The 19835-nt window shown below is 33.0% G+C and overlaps 3 protein-coding genes across 4 annotated transcripts; all 3 read right to left on the reverse strand.

Annotated features, from left to right (window-relative positions):
* Positions 1-1311: 1311 nt before the first annotated feature.
* Positions 1312-5236, reverse strand: LOC110996076 (acidic leucine-rich nuclear phosphoprotein 32 family member B). Its single transcript, XM_022263584.2, has 3 exons — positions 5021-5236; positions 3418-3610; positions 1312-3095 (listed from the first exon to the last, which is right to left on the reverse strand). The coding sequence occupies exons 1-3, from the start codon at positions 5117-5119 to the stop codon at positions 3043-3045; spliced, it is 345 nt and encodes a 114-aa protein (XP_022119276.1). The 5' UTR covers positions 5120-5236; the 3' UTR covers positions 1312-3042.
* Positions 5237-7681: 2445 nt separating this feature from the next.
* On the reverse strand, positions 7682-10022 carry LOC123689513. Its single transcript, XM_045629850.1, has 2 exons — positions 9478-10022; positions 7682-7956 (listed from the first exon to the last, which is right to left on the reverse strand). The coding sequence occupies exons 1-2, from the start codon at positions 9621-9623 to the stop codon at positions 7824-7826; spliced, it is 279 nt and encodes a 92-aa protein (XP_045485806.1). The 5' UTR covers positions 9624-10022; the 3' UTR covers positions 7682-7823.
* Positions 10023-11693: 1671 nt separating this feature from the next.
* On the reverse strand, positions 11694-19553 carry LOC110996091 (DDB1- and CUL4-associated factor 8). Of its 2 annotated transcripts, XM_045629921.1 has the most exons (12): positions 19442-19553; positions 19196-19343; positions 18770-19130; positions 18294-18496; positions 17683-17856; positions 16903-17078; positions 16030-16208; positions 15387-15552; positions 13919-14052; positions 13447-13645; positions 12646-12765; positions 11694-11977 (listed from the first exon to the last, which is right to left on the reverse strand). In XM_045629921.1, the coding sequence occupies exons 2-12, from the start codon at positions 19311-19313 to the stop codon at positions 11822-11824; spliced, it is 1986 nt and encodes a 661-aa protein (XP_045485877.1). In that variant the 5' UTR covers positions 19314-19343; positions 19442-19553; the 3' UTR covers positions 11694-11821. The 2 variants fall into 2 exon arrangements, with proteins under 2 accessions (XP_045485877.1, XP_045485878.1); XM_045629922.1 differs by lacking the exon at positions 19442-19553 and having other exon boundaries at positions 18770-19124; positions 19196-19432.
* Positions 19554-19835: the final 282 nt, after the last annotated feature.

Raw genomic sequence — 19835 nt, forward strand, 5'->3', positions numbered from 1 at the left:
ACATATAATGACAATTGACAATCTATTGAATGCGTTAAGCGTTTATTTCACAATGATCAATTTTAAAGTTATAACATAGGACTCTTATATTTCCCTTACGAGTTCAGATCACTCCCTTAATACACACTGAATATCTAGCACTAGCAATCTATATAGGGCCGCTGCAATTCTAATTAATTTGTACGTAAGTATGTAAGAGATGAAAGCGTATTTAAGAGACTATAATATAGGACAACTTCCTTTAACATTGAGCTCTTGGCAGACATCTTTGCTTCTTTATATTCAAAAGCTGTGATAAATGGTAATAATGAAGTATACGGAGAAGTGAACCAGCCATACTCATTTGTAAAAACAATAACTTTTTAGATACTGGGCATCTAAACGAGTAGATATATTACGTTTAACGTATTTTATTATTAATATTTATCTAACTACCTACAGATATGATATTATTATTTCGTAATATGTTTATGTTATGTATTTAACAGGTGTGAAATAACGGCTCGAATTCAATTTATTTTTTTGTTGTTGGTTTTATATATCTCCAAGTAAGTGTTAATAGCAGTAGAACCATTACACATACTTTAAGCATTTTGATTGGATTAATTATTAATTGATCATAGACGCGTTTATAAAAATAGCAAAAGGGGATACATTTTGAAATATAGTATATACCCGCCAATTCCAGATATCTGCTGGCCTTATAAGAATTTACCACAAGATGTCTCTGTACTTAAAACATTCATTTTCAGCTCACACTAGAGGGCACTCCCCACCGGTTACAACAAAAACCAGACCAAGAATGTCCCTATGTAATAAAATGCTTAGTTTTTATCAACATAATAGCGGCATAGTTCTTATCATATATACCATATTATAGGAATATTGCTATTTAACTTACGTACCAGCTAGGTCAAGGCTTAAGGAATTAATCAGTAAAATAGCTTGCAGGTAGGTCATCTTTCTTATGCATTCCTTCAAAATTCCATCCGTTTAGTCTATCACATAATTAACGACTTCTGAGGTCGAATAGTGATAGCTCTATAAGACCTTTTCATTTTTTTTATGAAGACACGTGCGAAATGTCCACGCCGTATCTGCTCGGCCAACTTTTTCCAACTGGAAACAAGAATATAACCCGAAAACTGTAACCATCGTAACATACATACATTTGTTTGCTAGCTTAACCTGATAGGTCTCTATTTTGATAACAGCTTATCTTTGTAAAAATATTAAAAATAGAATTTGGCGAGAAGATTGAGGTTATATTGATACCGAGAGCACATGCTTAGGGACAAATAAATAAGCGTAGAAAACAAAATAACGTTTTACTTAAATCAGTTGTATTTACATTTCGTCCATTGTAGAAAATCAATGTGTTTAACATCACAAATAAATAAATCGTACTAAGGTATTCACATCAGCCGTACATCGTACACAATATGCGACAGCATAGTAATCTTACCATTTAGAAAAGGCGGGACGTCAGAATTAAGGATAAAAGTTCATTTAAAATTTGAATTTATTTCATTGTCCATAATTACTATAAGTATTATTACTATATTTAACGAGTGAATTAGAATAATATCCCCCAATTTTATTATTTTCATGTCAGTGGAGAAATATTTGCTAAGCCGCTCGTTCCACAACGCCTTCTACTGTATGCCAGGTTTTAGGTACAAAAAATATAACCATATACGGCACGTTATTGTTTAATCGACCGGCATTCAGCAACGGGCGCGCGTATTACGAGAAAATATGCACATGGAATCAACGCATCGACGTTAGACAAAGCCTCGTCATACATCGCTGTAATAGGAGTGCAACGTATCGAGCAGCAGTGGATATCGCTCGATGAGTACTTTTCATGGCGGCCGACGCGTTGCCGTCGCTCGGTAGGTGTCGGTCGCGACAGACGCCAGCGAAGAGGGCGCGGGGCGCGGGGACCCAAGCCCAGCGCGGCAAATCGAACGAGGCCACGCGCTCCGCGGGAGGGGAGACGCTGACGCCACAAGCCACGCATTCCCCTCACCCCGGGCTAGCACCCGGCGCGTCCCCCCTCATGAATTATTGTTACGTACCAACCTACATACTAATTTTTAACCTAGGAATCTCTTATTCCGTTCTTCGAAACGTTCAAATACCCAGCCGATATTAATATCCTAATTAAAATATGGACAATATTGGAGACCGGTTTTAGGTATGAAGGCTCGCTATCGCAACGCTTTACACGGCGGCCGTCGCGCTCTCGTTATCAGTCGTTAGGGGAGCGAGCGGCGGGCGCGCGATGTGCACAAGATAATGGCAAAATTGTGATGTTTTTCTTGTTTAATTCACAGAAAAAGGAAGGTGACTATTGCAATTCGAAACTTAACGGATCAAAATTAGAATCTTTGTAATTTTAAATTTTTCCGCAGTTGTGAAGGAAACGATAGTATGTTATGGGGAAGTCTGGTTATTTTGTATAATAAAAAAGTTATTCATACTGTAATATTTCACAATGATTTGCAATTCTTATGCTAAATATGTACACACAAACTCATTACCTGCAACGAAAGGATGAGCTTTGTGACTTATTCTATAAATTATAACAATCTATTTTGGTTATAATTACTGTATGTGAAAATATGTGGTCATTGGTCTGTACAGAAAAATATCACAACTTCACCATTAGGGCTCACAGGTTAACCTAAATACAGAATGGATTCACTTAGAAATAAATTTTACTTTCAAAACACATTTGTACATTTCATGACAAAATTCAACAGCATTCTACTAAGTCTTAAGATATATTTGTTGCAACCAGTAACCATACTTGAACTTGGTAAAAAATTGAAAATCACTGGATTTAGACTTAATTACAATCTTGTCATTTAAACAGAGGTGCACCCGTTTTTAGGTGGGAGCGTAGGCCTCGGAAGTTCCCAACTGGGCTGATGCCGCTGACGCTTTCAGTTGGGGCAAACCGAGGCCGTAACCGGGCGTCACATGCACTCATAATTACTACACTGTGACATTGTCCATAGAAAGGCGTGAGCCCTATTACGCGTCATCTTCTTCTTCTTCATCTATTAACTCTTCCTCAACTTCTTCATCTGCAAAAACAGCAATATTTTGAGATTTGAATTCCAAACAATTAAATATAACAATACAATAGTAAAACAAGTATGATGGTAGTTTATATTAATATTGATGGGACGCATTATTTGCGTGTATGTAACATAAGAATTAAATGAGGGTTAAGTCTAGACATATCGGGAACTTTGTAGGTTTCTAAGCATTTCAGCAATCAGCAACGAAAAGGCAAATACTTTGAAATACTAAAAATATTTACCTTTCTACGGGTACATAGTTATCAATCATTAGTAAAATAATTGTTATAAAGGAATTATGGGCCTATTTATAGAATAGGTTTACCTTCAATGTCGTCATCGTCTTCTTCAGCTAATTCTTCCTCATCTTCTTCACCTTCCTCCCCCTCCACTTCTTCATCATCATCCTCTCCTTCTTCACCCTCTCCTTCTAAGTCCTCTTCTTCACTGTGGGCTCCATCATCACCACCGCCGCCGTTTTCCTCTTTTCGCGCCTTTTTCGCCTCCGTTACCTTTTCCTAAAGAATATAACTTTTTAGTTAAATCTTTAACAAATTATTTTCAAACAAATATTTATTCTAATTATTTAAATTGGCTATCATTAAATAGTGATTAATACGACACCTGTTAACGTGCAAGATATGGTTCGCCGGTGACAAAAAGGTACGTAACAATAGTGCCGTGGGTAATAAGACGTGTGAAGAAAGGAAACAAGAAAATAAGCGAGCTAAGTCTTAAGTATAGAAAATACGACCTTATGTAACGAAGTTAGTGAGTTGGAAACATAAAATTCATTCAAGAAAGAGTTGCTTAAAACGGTTTATTATAAATGACCAAGAGCTTGGCTCAGTTATCGTATGTCAATAAAGTCTCATATTCGGTGGCAAAGAGTACGGAAGACGACCGGTCGGCCAAAGCATGAGCAGTGACGTAGAACGATTACCAACCGCCAAAACGACAAGGAGTATTAGTTTTTAAAGATGCACCTAGAAGCAATTGAATTGTAAGATATTATTATTTGAAACAGACTACCTACGCTGCAACTGTTCGGTGCCGGAAACGATGAAACTATAATAACCTTTATTGATTAGATAAAAATAATGAAACGTACACGTTTATTTAAACTAGACAACCTGCGCTGCATAGATTTAGTACATCGCAAAACAAAGGAACTGAGAATGCAAATAAGCCGGGTCATTGACTACTTAACTTAAAATTCGACACAAATTTTAAGTCCTTGTTACATACATAGCATTCAATCGCGTCGCCTCGATTAACGAAATAATGAATAACCTAAATAGGTTTATTAAAAATAACATCGCCTGTCATAAATGCACATTTTACTAGTTTTATCTATGGCAGTCCACATTCTACAATGACATTCACGCGCTGCGTCCGCCATGTTTCTATAAACTACACAGCTAGCGTCACGCTATTGGGTAGGTATCAAGCTGCAAATGAAAATGATTCAAAAATAACAACGTTGTCTCTAAAATCGATACTCATGTAGAAAATTTATTTAAAAACTTCATAGAGACTGTACGAGGACATGAGAGTACGTAGGTACGTTCTCGCGCCATGTTTTTTTTACCAAGGTCATGCCTGCCTGTCGAAAATGAGTAAACAAACCTAAAAACAACTAAAACTGAACGTTTTCAATTTATTTACGAAGATAATTATATCATTTTCCATAATAAAATGCGTTCAGTGACTCATCGATTACCTCATGCTGCTAACACGCTTGTTGTATTATATTCAGTATAAGCCGGTACTACTTCATGTCATTTGAGCGGCAAAACGTGACTACTTGCTATTACCACGTAAAATGCATAAAAGACCCCCTTATATACCAAAGATAACCTAATTTTCAACATTCAATAAAATGGCGAGTTTCTAAAATGAATACAATATCTGACATGTGCACTCACCTCTGCTGCCCTTTTGGCTCCCTTTAGATCACTTTTCGTGTCTCCCGATTCGCCAACCTTGTCTACGGCCACTTCACTGTTTTTATCATTGGAGCTCATGATTGTTCGGATTTTTTTATTAATTACTAAAATTAAAACAAGTTAAGTATATAGTGGTTCGAAACCGACGCGCGACTGACTGATCAAGTGAACGAGCGGCGGAGACGAGACGAGTTTGAAATCGAAGATGGCGCGGGCTTCTACACGCCTCGCATTTGATTGGTCGAGAACTGCGACCATTGGAAAATTGAAAGCAGCATGTGGACAAATATGAAAATAAAAACTCTGCTAAAGTTATAGTAACAATTGAAATTTAATGATTAAAACTATAGTATAAAATGTTTAAATTATGCCGAACTTAGTGGAATTATCGTCAATGTTGGCATTTTATGTAAAACGCAGAAATTTTACAAGAATTTCTTTATTTTAGTTCCTAATTTGGTCACTACGTGTCGCTTATTGTCTTGCCATTCATAAATCACGAAAATAGCGGGAAATGTTTGTACTTTGAAGTTTGATGCAAATATGTTTTTTTACTTATATAAATTATCTTATAATATTATATATTGTTGTAGAAATATATTAAGTGTTTGTTTTTACTTCTATTTAGTATAATATAATATAATAATTAATGTTCAGTGCTTCATAAATGGGTGGAATCAATGTGTGCGAGAGCCGAGAGTTACCTATCTCATACTTTTGGTTTTTAATTATTTAAATAAATGAAAGATATATCGGCGTATGGTAATTTAGTAGGTGAGCTATTTATTTTATTAACAGTTGACAGAGATTGAAACTGGTCAACGTAATACTATAAGAGTCAAAAGAGTCTAACCACCAATTAATTTGAACATTAAATACTATATAAAATAGTGACTGACGTCTACGCACGTCTAGTTACTAGTACACGAGGTACTGACGACTTGAGTCCTCCAATAGGAACTATATCCCCATAAATAATAATAATACAAACGGTGCAAATTTTATCGACAGTAAGGTTATGGCGAAAACCCTGAAGTGAATTTTAGTTTAAATTAATCTTTTTACAGTTAGCTGCTTAAACCTTTTACCTTCCCTTGTAACGAAGAAGCTTTTATAATATTTTATATATCTTTTTAGGGGTAAATATTATCACGTTACATGGCTTGATTTTGCATATTCGGGAGGTTGGAGGAAGCACGTTAAGTAGGAAAATAAAACGTAATTAAAAAAAAATACATCAAATACCTGACAACTGAAACCTATAATTTATTTTGTAATACTTACCTATATATTTTATGCCTTCGTTCGGACATGTGTATGGGATAATCATGTCGCATGACGCTCGAAAGTACTTAAACGATTTTTATATGAATCAAACTGTTTCCTATGTTGAAATATACGTAATTTTATTCAAAAAGGTTAACTTAATATGTAAGTACATAGTTTTTGGATTTTTTTTTGGCCAAACATACAAATATAAAGTTTAGCCCACATGTTTGGAGGGCTAAAGAGATTATCTAAGTCAAATATGTATTATCAAATACTATCTGTATCAAATACATATACAAGTCAAACTGATAACCTCTTTTTTACATCGGTTAAATACTACACTGCAGTTTTTATGTGTCATGACAGTGAGTAAGTTATTTGTCCCTAGAATTTACACATTAAACGGTTCAGTCTAAAATCAAATATAAAAATTGTGGAACTAAATATAAATTGATTTAAAATTTTGTGATCTAAGTCCTCATAGAATAATAAGAATAATATAATAATAACTCGCATTAATGAAAGGAAATAGATAGTACAAAAAGATCCAATTGCTTATAAGTTTCGTTTTAAAAATACCACGATATTTTGTAATAACATTTCTATTCAAATCAATGGTACCTCAGAAAGCATTATATTTTAGGATCTTAATTCAGATTTTCACCTAAGCCCTACGTTTGCTGTCAATTGTCCTAATGACTTTAAAGTTATATCCGACCATGACCGATTTTGACAATTGACTAATGCATTTGGTAAAAAATAAAACCGTTATTCCATACATTCAGCCCCTGCCGCTGTCCCTCCCGCTGCCGGCGATAATTCCCTAAATAATGCTGCAGCAGGATCGAGAGGAGTGTGTGTTTACATATTGCCCTACCACTTACTTCGCTTTCAAGTCTGGGCAATGTCAGACGTCGAAATAATTACAGCAGCCGCGCCGTCTCTTTTTGCGATACATAATTTATTTATTTATCAACACATCGTTACATTGCAATATAAAAATAAAACATAGTTAAATGAAAAGGAGAGCAACTGGCGGCCTTATCGCTTTCGATTGATCTCTTCCAGGCATCCACTATGTTCGATATTTAAAAAGATATCGAATACAAAAAAAGAATGTTCGTTTTTGACGATGGTGGATGATATCTATCCATCGAAATAGAACCTTGTAAGTACCTAATTATCATCCTACCTACTTAACTAATTTTTTAATGCATACACTAATTCTACTGTAAGTTAATTGAGTTAATTATGATGCCTGTCTTTTGTTTCAAATAATAATGAAATGAATAGTGAAGAATCTGGGGAATTAAATAACTTTTCCAGAATGTCTCGTACCGATATTGAATTTCTGTTGAACAAAATTGAACCTATGATAAAGAAACAGACAAGACTAAGAATACCTATTCCACCAATAATACGCCTAGAGATAACCCTTCGATATCTAACGACTGGAGATAGTTTCCGAAGTCTACACGTCAGGGTAAGGGTTATCCAGAAGAAGACCATCAATTTAGTACATAATCCTGTCTCGCATTATTTCTGGATACTTCCTTAACTTTTTTGCTAACAATGAAGCATAAACATCGCACTCGTCTTCCTCTCTTTTTTTGTCTGCAGTAGGTATGTTGCTTAAAGTTTCAAAACTGTCATTAATAAATCTAATGAAATATATTAGGTATCTTAGTTACAGTTACCACAAACACCAGAAGAATGGTTAGCTATTGAAGAGGGATTTAGAAAATAAATCCCGCGATGTGTTGGAGCTATCGACGGGAAACACATCGTAGTAAAATGTCCATTACATAGCGGCTCGAAGTATTATAACTCCAAAAATACATATAGCATTGCGCTAATGGCTTTAGTAGATAGTAACTATAATTTCGTTTTTACCGATATCGGTGGACAAGGACGTATTGGGAATTTAAGGATGGAGGAATTGTTGAACATAGCTTGCTTTGGCAAAAAATTGTCAATGGCACTCTTAACTTGCCACCAGATACTCTACTAACAGGAAGAGAAATAAATGTTCCATATGTGTTTGTCTGTGACGGCTTTCGCTTTACACAAAAATGTAATGAAACGCTTAATCCTGGTAATCATGAAATCTAAAAATCATTAAAATTAAATTCATTTAATATTTCTTTTTTTTTGACGTTCATAAGTGTACATTGTTAGATAAGGATGTAGGTACATGTATAAATAAATTTTGATTTGAAAAAAATTTGATTTGATTTGATTGATGACATTGGCACTGTAGAGCGCACAGTTAATTAATAACTTTCTAGTGCTCGTGTAATCGTTAAAAATGTGTTTGGTGTGTTATTATCTGTATTTAGAATTTTCAAGAAACCAATAGAAAAGCTACCACAAATTGTTATTACATGCATTTTATTACATAATTTTCTAAAAAAAGGAAATCTTTTTAGAACATTTACACACCTCCAGGAACTTTCGATTCCATTAGAGACAAAACGACACTTCATCATCAGCTACAAGGAATGCCACTTATTGATAGACGTGCACGAAATAACATTACAGAAATTTGATCAGAATTTGCAAATTATTTTGATATCATCCGTTAAAAACACCATTAGTAGGTACCTACTTGCATTATATAAGTACACCTGGAGAAAGAGTGGTTATATAGCCTTTCCTAAATAATAATAAATACCAATTAGAAAAGACATGTTTTATTCAGTAGAATTGCCTAGGTCACCGCCTGCGGGTTAATTTTAATTATGTTACACTTTGTACGCGCGTCAGGCAGGACTGCCATTTTTAGTACCTATACAAAATAACATATAAATAATAATAGTATTTACGCACGGTCGAAAACGATACATAATCAACCTGGCGCAATCCTTAATCTATTTCCCAGATTGAGGGCCTGATAAAGGACACATACGACACATACCTACTACAATTTAAATAGTTAGTAATAATAATATATAAAAACAAATAGTCTAAAATCTGCTTACCTGTTATTCCTTATTCACTATCTCATCTACAATAAGTGGGCCCCAAAAATTTCTTCATAATATCAAAGGCAAACCATATCGGATTAAATATCTCATATGTGCCTGATCGACTTGAATTATGTTTTTTCTTCAAAAGAGGCCTGAAAGTGGCCATCAGAGACTTTTTTTATTTAAGTTCGTCAATAGGTAAAGCAACACGTGATTTTTTTCCACGCGTCGTGAACCTTATGTTTCTGTTTATGTTGTTTATCCATAACATCCCAAATTACTTTTTCCGTTTCTAGTAGTTCTAAGAATTGTATTGTAATCTCATTGCTCCATTCGGACGGCATTTTCGATGATCTAAACAACCGTCTTTCTTCTCCAGGCTCTCGGCCACTGGTGAGTACTGAGTGTCGGAGCAGAATGTAAGTAACGCAGTGCCGGTCCTTTGAATCCGCTATCTTGGGGACCGGGCAGCGCGAATGGCAGTGGCATGAGAAGTATCGCGTTTACAACACACGTTCTGCCCTCTTCCCTGCTCACTACGGCTGAATCCGGCATTATGATTTGTCCCGAATTCCGAAATAAAATGTCTAATCTCACCCATGTCAATCATAAATGTAATTGAATTGCATTTAAACACTTATATTCAGTGAAATAATTTACTAGTATTTAACCTGCAATACTCCAGTGTGAATTCTTGAAATTCACACTGGAGTATTTATAATAAAATTATTAAACCTAAGATGACAAGTTTACAAAATCATTACTAACTCGGCGATCTTAATATTCTATTAAAAAAAACTAACGTTTTATTCCATAGTAATTTGTTATTTATCAATTATCTACGATCGAGTATTAGCTATTTAATATAAGCAGTACATTAGTTTAATTGCGACTAAGTATGTATAAATAATCACCATAAGCGGGAAAATATGATGCTTAAGAAACCAGTAGAGATGTCCAAAAACCGTTATCATCAGGATTTCAATCCAATGAAGTCTTACAATGCACAAGAAGCTTTGGTATTGCGTTTTGGATAAATTTTCAATTTATACTTTGCGTAGGAAGTATGAAGATATAACGATAAACGTTTAACTGTATATATAGATATAAGATGTTAGATTTAAGTTTTTCCTGTGAAACAAACTTGAAATAAAATAGAAGGCCTTGTTAATATTTATCAAATAAATGTGTAAAACGGATACAAATTTGGTTCACACTTTATTAAAACTAAGCACAAGAGAGCAAATAACTTTTTGAATCAGGATATATTTTAAAAAGAAAACCACTTTATTACCATTGTGTCACTACACATGATATTAAAGTAAAAACAAGTGAAAACAAAATAAAAGCCGATTACAATTACAAAAACTGTTTACAACAAATATAATCAACTTTGTTAAATATTAAAATTCCACTGAATAGACAAATAAGTGATGTGGGCAAGGGTACAGCTTCTTTTATTTGAAGTATGTTCTTATTTATACTAAATGGGTGTCGAACACTGTTCATACAAGTTGGAATTAATCTTATTTATCTCTTCCGTGGTTAAATCTAAGCTTTAAATACAATTTCCTAGCACTAAAATTATACTAATTTTATTACAACAATTTATTTACATCCATTACAATTGGTATGTAATGGTCATTTACTGTTATGTATATACAAAAAGGTGATTCAGAAACTAGATAAATTGCTATTGGTCTTGCTCTAGTAAGAATACCTTTTGGGTTTGAACGCACGTAGAAGTGGGATTTTAGCTAAATACATGACATTGCTTCATTAATTTGAAAGCCAAGACCGACAGACTGGGTTGTAAAAATTGAGTTTTATTAATAGTTTTATATAATTTTCTTTTATAACTGTTATAGGATCTTCAAAATTACAAATGATAGGTCTTTGATTAATTAAATTATATTTAAAATGTAATTTTTTTGACACAGTAAACATTACCGTCAGCATAAGATATGTGGAGAATCTAACTCTAATTACACACAAGAGTCAATTTTAAATTCAAATTTCGTGCCAATACTATGTGAATATTATAAAAAAAAATATGCTATATTTATAGTCCTGGTAGTAGAGGAATCATAAAATCTTTAAAATAAGTATTCGATATTTTTAGAATTAGCACAATTCTTACAGAAACCAACAAAAATGAGGACTAAATGTTGCCATGGTTACGTTTTAATTTTAACCACAAAACCTTAAACTTTTTATTCAATGTTTTAAAAGGCCGCGCAAATAGTATTTTTTATAAAAAAAAATCATTTTTACATATTTTAACATTAATATACAATGTTATATTACATTTTACTAATGAGATATATTATGTAAACGTGCCACAATGATATTTGACACCTAATAATGCGTTTATTTTAGTATAGCAATGTTATAGAATCTAAATAAAACAGGTATTCATAAAATTTAAAATTTATAGATACATACTTTTACATTTAATATTAGTGTGAAAATCAAATATCTGTCTGCAAACTTATGCTATATACAAAACATGAAATTAGTTCAGATGGGAAATCGTAGAACGCTAGAAAGTGGTGCACGCATTGCCATCGAAGTCTATATTGGTCCCGTAGGCCGGGGAGTCTTCGTCAGTTAGTGTTTCACGCCAGGCACTATAAAGTGATGGTAAAAAATCCGTGAACATCCGACTAGGGCGGGTCACGGAGTTTCCTCGAACCACCTACGCACAAAAATACCACAGATATAAAAAACAAGTCTTGTCCATAACTATTCCTAAAAAGCTACAACGAGTTTCAAAGCCTCCTTTTAGAATTAAGTATGCAAAATCGAATCTGGGTCAGAATGCTCCATTAAATAGATCTTTAAGGAGTTATAATTTAATTCATAACGCTGAAATTGATGCAGGTATTGGATCGCAGTGGGGAGGTCGTAAATTTCCAAAAAAAAATTTGATATTTTTTCAAACTCATTTATATAGATAGAACTCATTCAGATATTCAATTGATTTTGTAATGTATTTATTTTTACTTTATTTTATATTACTTTAATTATTTTTTAGTTTGTGTTTTTAAGCGTCATAATAATTAGAATATTGTTTGCGCCTATAATTGGGATAGCACTTGGTTTGTGCATATATCTGTGACTATTTTGTTACTTTGACTACCTTGTAATTGAAAATTATTCGCTTCAGCTATATTAAACTGTAACTACTAATGTAAACATTGTAAAATATTGAAGACGAACAAAAAAGCATAAAAACTAGCACGAGGTTTCCTGTTTCGCGTTTCGGAACATGCGGTGGAGTAGACAATTCAAACTGAACACCTGATAAATATACTAATCGAATAAAAAATTAGAATTCCGACTTAATAATTTGAGGATCCATACCTTCTCCATTCCTTTCAAATCAGGATCTGATTGTCGACACGGCATCCAAATCTTGACATCCTTGTCCAAACCGCTCGAAGCGATTATCGGGAAACGGGGATGGGGCTCTATACAATTTACCTGCAATTTATACAAATAGATATTAGTCGGCAACTTTTGTTTTAATATGGCGGAAGGTTTCTTAAAATAATTCATACATATATTAACAACGAAAGTGTTCTGTCAGGTCTTCAAAAGTACGAATTTTATCTGATCTCTGGTACCTAGAGATGTATGGTGCATCTGTAAGGATCTGGGTTGTTAGGATCTTAAGTTTCATACTGTCATATATTTAGTCTTGTGCGACTTCTTAATACATACATTAGATATACTATACAGACACTCCTGACATTTAACTATATCACTACATAGTATAAAACAAAGTCGCTTTCTCTGTCCCTATGTCCCTTTGTATGCTTAAATCTTTGAAACTACGCAACGGATTTTGATGAGACTATATATAGATATAATCTAAATGTAGACGTTCGTAAGCAGCCACACTTTGTATTAAAAAAAATGTTTATAAATAGTTTGTTAAGGTTAAGTTTTTAATATTGTTTTTTTTTTGTTTTGTAAAGTTTTATTTCATACAATCGACAAGACACCCCTTAATTCTCGCTCGTTGGTTTTTTCTTTAATCGGGTCATTACATATATGCAAAAACTATTTTCAGCTAAGCAGTGTTAGAGAGCTAATTTAAAAAATATAAATTTGCCTGTCTGTCTGTATATGGTAATCTCCAAAATTTCGCTGAACACTTACCACACCACTAATATCCCCATCCATCCATTGAACGATAGCCTCCGACTGTTTCTCCCAAATGTAAATGTGGGCACAATCAGACCCCGACACGATGTACTGACTCTGGGGGCCAAAGAAAGCCACGCCCTTGAATGTCGCGCTATTCCGGTGCCCGCTGTATTTGTGTGTGTATGTCTGCTTGTCGATATCTGTTGTGTCCCTGCAAATCAATTGCACACGTTCAAGTACAAATATATTTGAATATGGTGAGAAAAAAAATTATTTTCGATTCCATCTTCTTCAGAAACATACTTTATCAATATATATGATGTTGACAAATATCTATGATAGGCTTGTTGTCTATTAAAATGTTGCCATATTAACGCTATCTATTGCCATATATTTGGTATTTGCAGTAATTTGAATTTTTCCAAAACTTTAAAACTGTCCTTAATTTTTTAATTAAACCATTTTTTTTAAAAGTAAAACTTACTTATCATAAACATCAAGTTTCGTATCAAACAAGTAGATATCTTCATCGTTATACGATCCCAGTATTTCTGATCCATCGTGGTTGTACACGGCGCACGTCAGATGCATCATTGACTTGTGAACTGACCCCGAACTCTGAAATTATCAACTCATTCATTATGTACTCAAAGACGACCATTATCTGCAATTGCAGATTAAAGGAATTTTAATTATTTATATATTTATATATTTGAATCTGAATTATCATAATTGTGATTTTAATGTATTGTTACTACATAGCTATTAAGTAAATTGTTACTAACAAATAATTATGGAACCTTGTTTTCTGATAATAAATGAAATGAATGAATTAATGAATGAATAGTTCTGGACTGTAATGATAGTGTATGAAATTATTTTTATTGCTTACCTTAATTTCTATTAGTATTATAAAGCTTTCTTCATTAAAATAAATATTTAACAAGCGTTTAAACAACTTGACTCTGGATAATTTGTTAAATGTCATAGATATGTTTGACAGGATTTAACGATTTGGTTATGGTTTATAGGGGCTTAAGATCGTGATTAATTAAATATCTGAAATAATGCTTTATTGCGGCGTTTATCGTGCCTTGGAAACTCAACAAGAGATAAAAAAGTTCAAAAACAGAAGTGTTTGATCAGTTTTTCCCACGCACCACCACTTTTGAAACCAGCTGCCCACTAAAGTATTTCCGAACCAATTCGACAGACCCTAATCTCCTACAAGAGCGTACAAATTCTTAAAAGGCCGACAACGCCCTCGCGGGCCCTCTGGCATCGAGTGTCTATGGGAGGCGGTATCACTTAACATCAGATGAGCCTCCTGTTCTATAAAAAAAAACATATGTGCAATTCACACATGGTAGAAGTGAAACCTTCAAAACATTTTTTTTATTATTAATCATATATAAATTAATCATTTTCCATTATCTAAATGTGTGTGTTCTTTTAAAACAGTATATTTTAATGATAAATTTTAATTTATAAGTTTAATATAAATTTTTAATTTGGGAAAAACTAAAACATCGAAAGTTTGAAATTCGATCAAATGAAAAAGCGGCAGTAAAGAGAGGCTGTATAATGCCTGCTATCTCATTTTCTCCCACGTTAAATCATATGATGAATTGATGTTTCTGTCTCTCTTTACCGCTGCATCCGGTTTGAAATCACGACGATTCTAAAGAAGTTTATCTATCTCATTTTCTCCCACGTTAAATCATATGAATTAATGTTTCTGTCTCTTTTTACTGTCGCTTTTTCGTTGCATCCGGTTTGAAATCACAACGATTCTAAAGAAGTTTCACTTCAAAAAAATACTACACGCACAAACCACCTGATTTAGCGATAATGACACAATGGTGAGGTTCCTAGTTAACGTCTGCATGTAGTAAATTATTATTATGTAATAACAATAAATATTATTAACAATTTTTCATTTCGAATCTCACCTGAGTGAAGTTAGCCGTATAAAAGTCCAAAGGCTTATCCGCTTTCCTCGTATCGTACACTCGTAGGTACATGTCGCGACCGGCTACCAAAAGTTGCTCCGGTTTCAGAGGATGTCCCGCCACACTATATAAGGGAATAGGTGTCGTTTCGCGTACTTGGAAAAGTCTGTGAATGTTAATTGATAACTGAAATATGCATCATTAAAAAAATGCTATTAATAATTAACAGAAAAATATACATTAAAAACTCGAAGACTGTTGGATCAATTAATTAAAGTATTTTTATCTAATTTATGTATAGTTCCAGAAAAACTCTGCGGAAAGAAACATTGGAAAAAAATGTTGTATATTAAAACTTAGGTTTTTATTCCTGTAAGAAAAGAGAAAAGAGGAGCATATCAAAATTTCTGAATGTAGCCAAGATAGACTAAGTGAAACATCATTTGATATGTTTTAAACATAGACATGTTTATTTTAATATTATTTCTACGGTTTTATTTACTTAGGCCGGGCGTAAATGTATCAGTTATTTTTAGTAATGGATCTTACCAAAGATTTATATCAAATCAAATAATAATATTAAACCAAAAACTGAACTATCGAACTAAATATAATTTACATTAAACCAAATCCAATAACTCACTTGGAACCATGTTCCTCTCTAACGTCGCATCGCATCACGACCGCGTCTTCTCCGGCAGAGATGACCAAATGTGGTTCGTGAGCGGAGACGTGCACCTTATGCGCGGCCCGCCCGTGACTCGCGAGCTTCCGACGCGACGCCCCGCTCGCCCCGCTAGCCGGACATTGGATCAGTCGGACCTGACAATTTCAAATCGAAAACTGCAATTAGAATTTTTATAAATACCTCTCATTATCTAAAATTAATGTCATTACTAATTAACTTCTGCATAATTGAGGGTAAGAGCCTTTTAAAGAAGACAATTTTTTACAGAATTGAAGCTATGTATTATTATAAACATATACTTATTTAATATAATTTTCAATTTTTCCGAATTTTTGCGAAGTCACGGTGACTGAAGACAAAAGGTGTTGAAATTCAAAAAGTACCACAGCTGTAGGAAAAGTTACATTATCTGTATTTATTTCCCCGGAGTTGATATCGACTTAAAGATGAGGGGTTTTTGCGGAAACCGTGAGCAATTTTTTTTCAATTTTTGCAGATTTTTTTAAAAATTATGTTAAATAATTATAAGTTAATTAACATAGCTACAATCCGGTAAAACACTATGTAAAAGCTATGTTAATAAAAGCAATACTATGTGCAAGAGTGAAGGTAAGAGCCGTTTTTATGCCATACAATTTTTTTTTAATAACAATAAACAAAGCAATCCATTCAATATCGAAATTCATGTATCAAACGAATAATAAATCTCATTTAAATGTAAAAATATAATAAGAGTATATACAAAGCCAATAATGATGTTTGCCTACAAGAAAATTAGACACTTTTTTCTCCCATCAACATTCTGTTAGATTGTAATATTTAACTTACCTGTCCATCCCTCGCACAAGTCACAATATTGAGTTGCGTCTGAGCATTCAAATAGAGGAACTTGCTTTGAAACACATTTGATTTGTGTCCTGTCTTCACCGTTTGAATTGGGGTATTTCTTGCCCAGTCCCATACAATTACATTGGTATCATCCGAACCAGAGGCCAATAGATGACCTGTAAAAAAATATTTTAACAAATAAAAATATTTATCATTTGCGCTTTAACTTATAAAAATTGCAGATTGCATTTTAATTGACAATTCAATAGACTTTAATTACTAATAGTGTTGCTTGTCTACTGAATTAACATTATACTTAATTTATTTTCCCATGAGTTTATCAGATTTTCTAAAAATAAAATAAAAGTATGACTAGGCAGGGTATGGTCTACAGTCTACCCTGACTGAAAACAAATACTGAAACTGACTTGTATATTATATTATTAGGTTTCCACTTCATGTACCTGTGTTACACAGGGATATCAGACAATGTTAAGTATCACCTTATGCCAATGTATTGAAATGTGAAAGCAAGCAAAGCCTTTTATAAACTAAATTAGCTTCATTGCAGTCTTTAAACTTAAGTACTCTTTAAATATACTATAATTATTGTTATTAAAGAAATATAAACAGGACATAAAATGATTTAATTTTAAAAAAATCTGTCAATAATGTAATTTATATATGGTGTGGTTACTCCCTGACTTTATTCAAGATGTATATTATTAAGTATAGTATTGTGAGGCTATAAAAGTTAAGAGTTTAATTAAAGGTACTTACCCTCTGGATGAAAATTAATGGAATTAACACAGCCTCGATGTTTCATTAGTGAGTCAAATTTTGCCATTCTGTACACTGCATGTAATGAGCCATAGAACTTTTTCTCAAAAATTACATCTTCTTTAACAGCTTTTCCCAATGGAAATGTCAGCCCCATTTCACGATTAATAACTTCTGTAAATCAATATCTTATTGTAAAGAAATGGACAGAGTAATTAGACATTATTTTGGGTCCTTGTTTGGCCAACATATTAAATTTTCTATTAACACTCCAATAAACAGAATTTTTGCCCTATACAACAACAAACAAAATTTTTTATCTAAGCTGTTGGCTACCTATACATATATATATTTAAAATATTATTATTTCATTAAAATTTGCAATTGAACAGTAAAATAGTTCATTGCCAAGGATCATGGAGTTAATACATAGATTTTTGACCACAACTAGTAGCAATTATTAGTCTGGCTCCATGGCTTATACAAAAAACTTTTAACTAAAATTTCAGCAACAATAAATAAATATTATGACACTTCTCTGTTTCTAGGTATTATTTCATGAAGGAATTGTGCAATTTCAATTTCAAACTATGAAGAAACTATAGTATTACCTCTTAGAATTATGTAATTATGTTTAGGCCTTGTTTTTAGAAGTACAGGTGGAGTTGCTGTTTCTTGTTTATTTCGAGATGAAGTCTGTTCATTTTCAAGAAATACAGTGTCTTCACTATCTCCGTCTTCTTCTAATTCCAAGTCAAGAGTATTATCTTCACTAAAACCATTATTACTGCTTGCTGCTGAATCACTTGAACTACTGTAATAGTGTTTAAAATACTTTTAAATAAAGAAAGAACAAAATTAACATTAAATTGTATAATTTCACAAAGTATACACTTTGTGAAATTGAATCTTCCTAATTAATATACCTACGTTAAAATATTTTTAAAATCAAAACAAGCACATCAAATTTAAGTAAAAGACAATCTCCACCAAAGATGAAGACATATTAAGGTATTTTATATAAAATCCAAAGTCATGCTAAATTGTCAAAATAATTAACATTCTAAAGGTATTTATGAACACTTACATGCTGGGAGATGAATTAATTGAAGAACCTGGTGCACTTTCATAGTAAGTATTAAACAGTTGGATGTTGTCTGATCTCTCATCATTTGACAAGTCATCAGAATCCCTTGAAGAGTTCTCATCTGAATCATGGTCAGGTGTCTTACGCTTTCTGTATATTCTACAATGTCTTGGGCGACGCAAATCCAGCAAAATAGCTCGCACGTTGCTGCTGGATGGTGCTGCATTAACTACTTCATTGGTTGGTTCCATATTAGAAGAAACTGCACGCTCTTCGCTATTTATTTCACTAGGACTTTCAGATTTATCAGCCGAAACACCGCTATCTACATTTTCGTCTTGAATATCTTTGCTGCCTGATGCTAAAAAATTAAAGTGATTTAGATCTTACAACATGTTATCTGAAATAAAAACAGCGACTACTTACCCCCTTCGTTGAGACTGTCTTGTGAACTCCCATCATTTAACTTTAATTTCTTGCCTCCTAATTTAGGACTCATAGGCGAATCTTTGATTTCATCATCGCTTGGCAAATTATCATCCATTTCTACTAATTCTTGATCTTACGACGCAATCTTTTAGGTACGATATTAAAAGAAAAGATTACTACTTGATTAAATATATCATAACTACTGAACGTATACTTAATATATAAAAATCAATATATACAAACTTATACTTATTGACTGTTTAAAACTAAACCAAAATCTTTAACAACAAATTAAATTTACAACAAACTACAAGACTCAGAAGTTACGTTTTTATTTTTGTCTAATATAAAGAAAAATTTATAATTCGAACTAGAGCTGTCATAAGTGCACAGATACATAACTAAAATTGTACAAAGATTGTCTAAAGTTTCGTACCTATACTGAACACAACAATTTTTCAATTACAATTATTCAATTCCAGCTGATAAATGCGCCTTGCCCATTTATGTATATTGTTATTCAGGCTATTTGAACTCATGAAGCATTTTGATTTTTAAAGATTATTCAACGACTTCGATATTATGTTTAACAAGAGGTTGTGTCGATTATCAACTGTCAATTCGCAATTTTCATGCT

The sequence above is a fragment of the Pieris rapae genome, chromosome 10 (genome assembly GCF_905147795.1).
Source record: "Pieris rapae chromosome 10, ilPieRapa1.1, whole genome shotgun sequence".
NCBI lineage: Eukaryota > Metazoa > Arthropoda > Insecta > Lepidoptera > Pieridae > Pieris > Pieris rapae.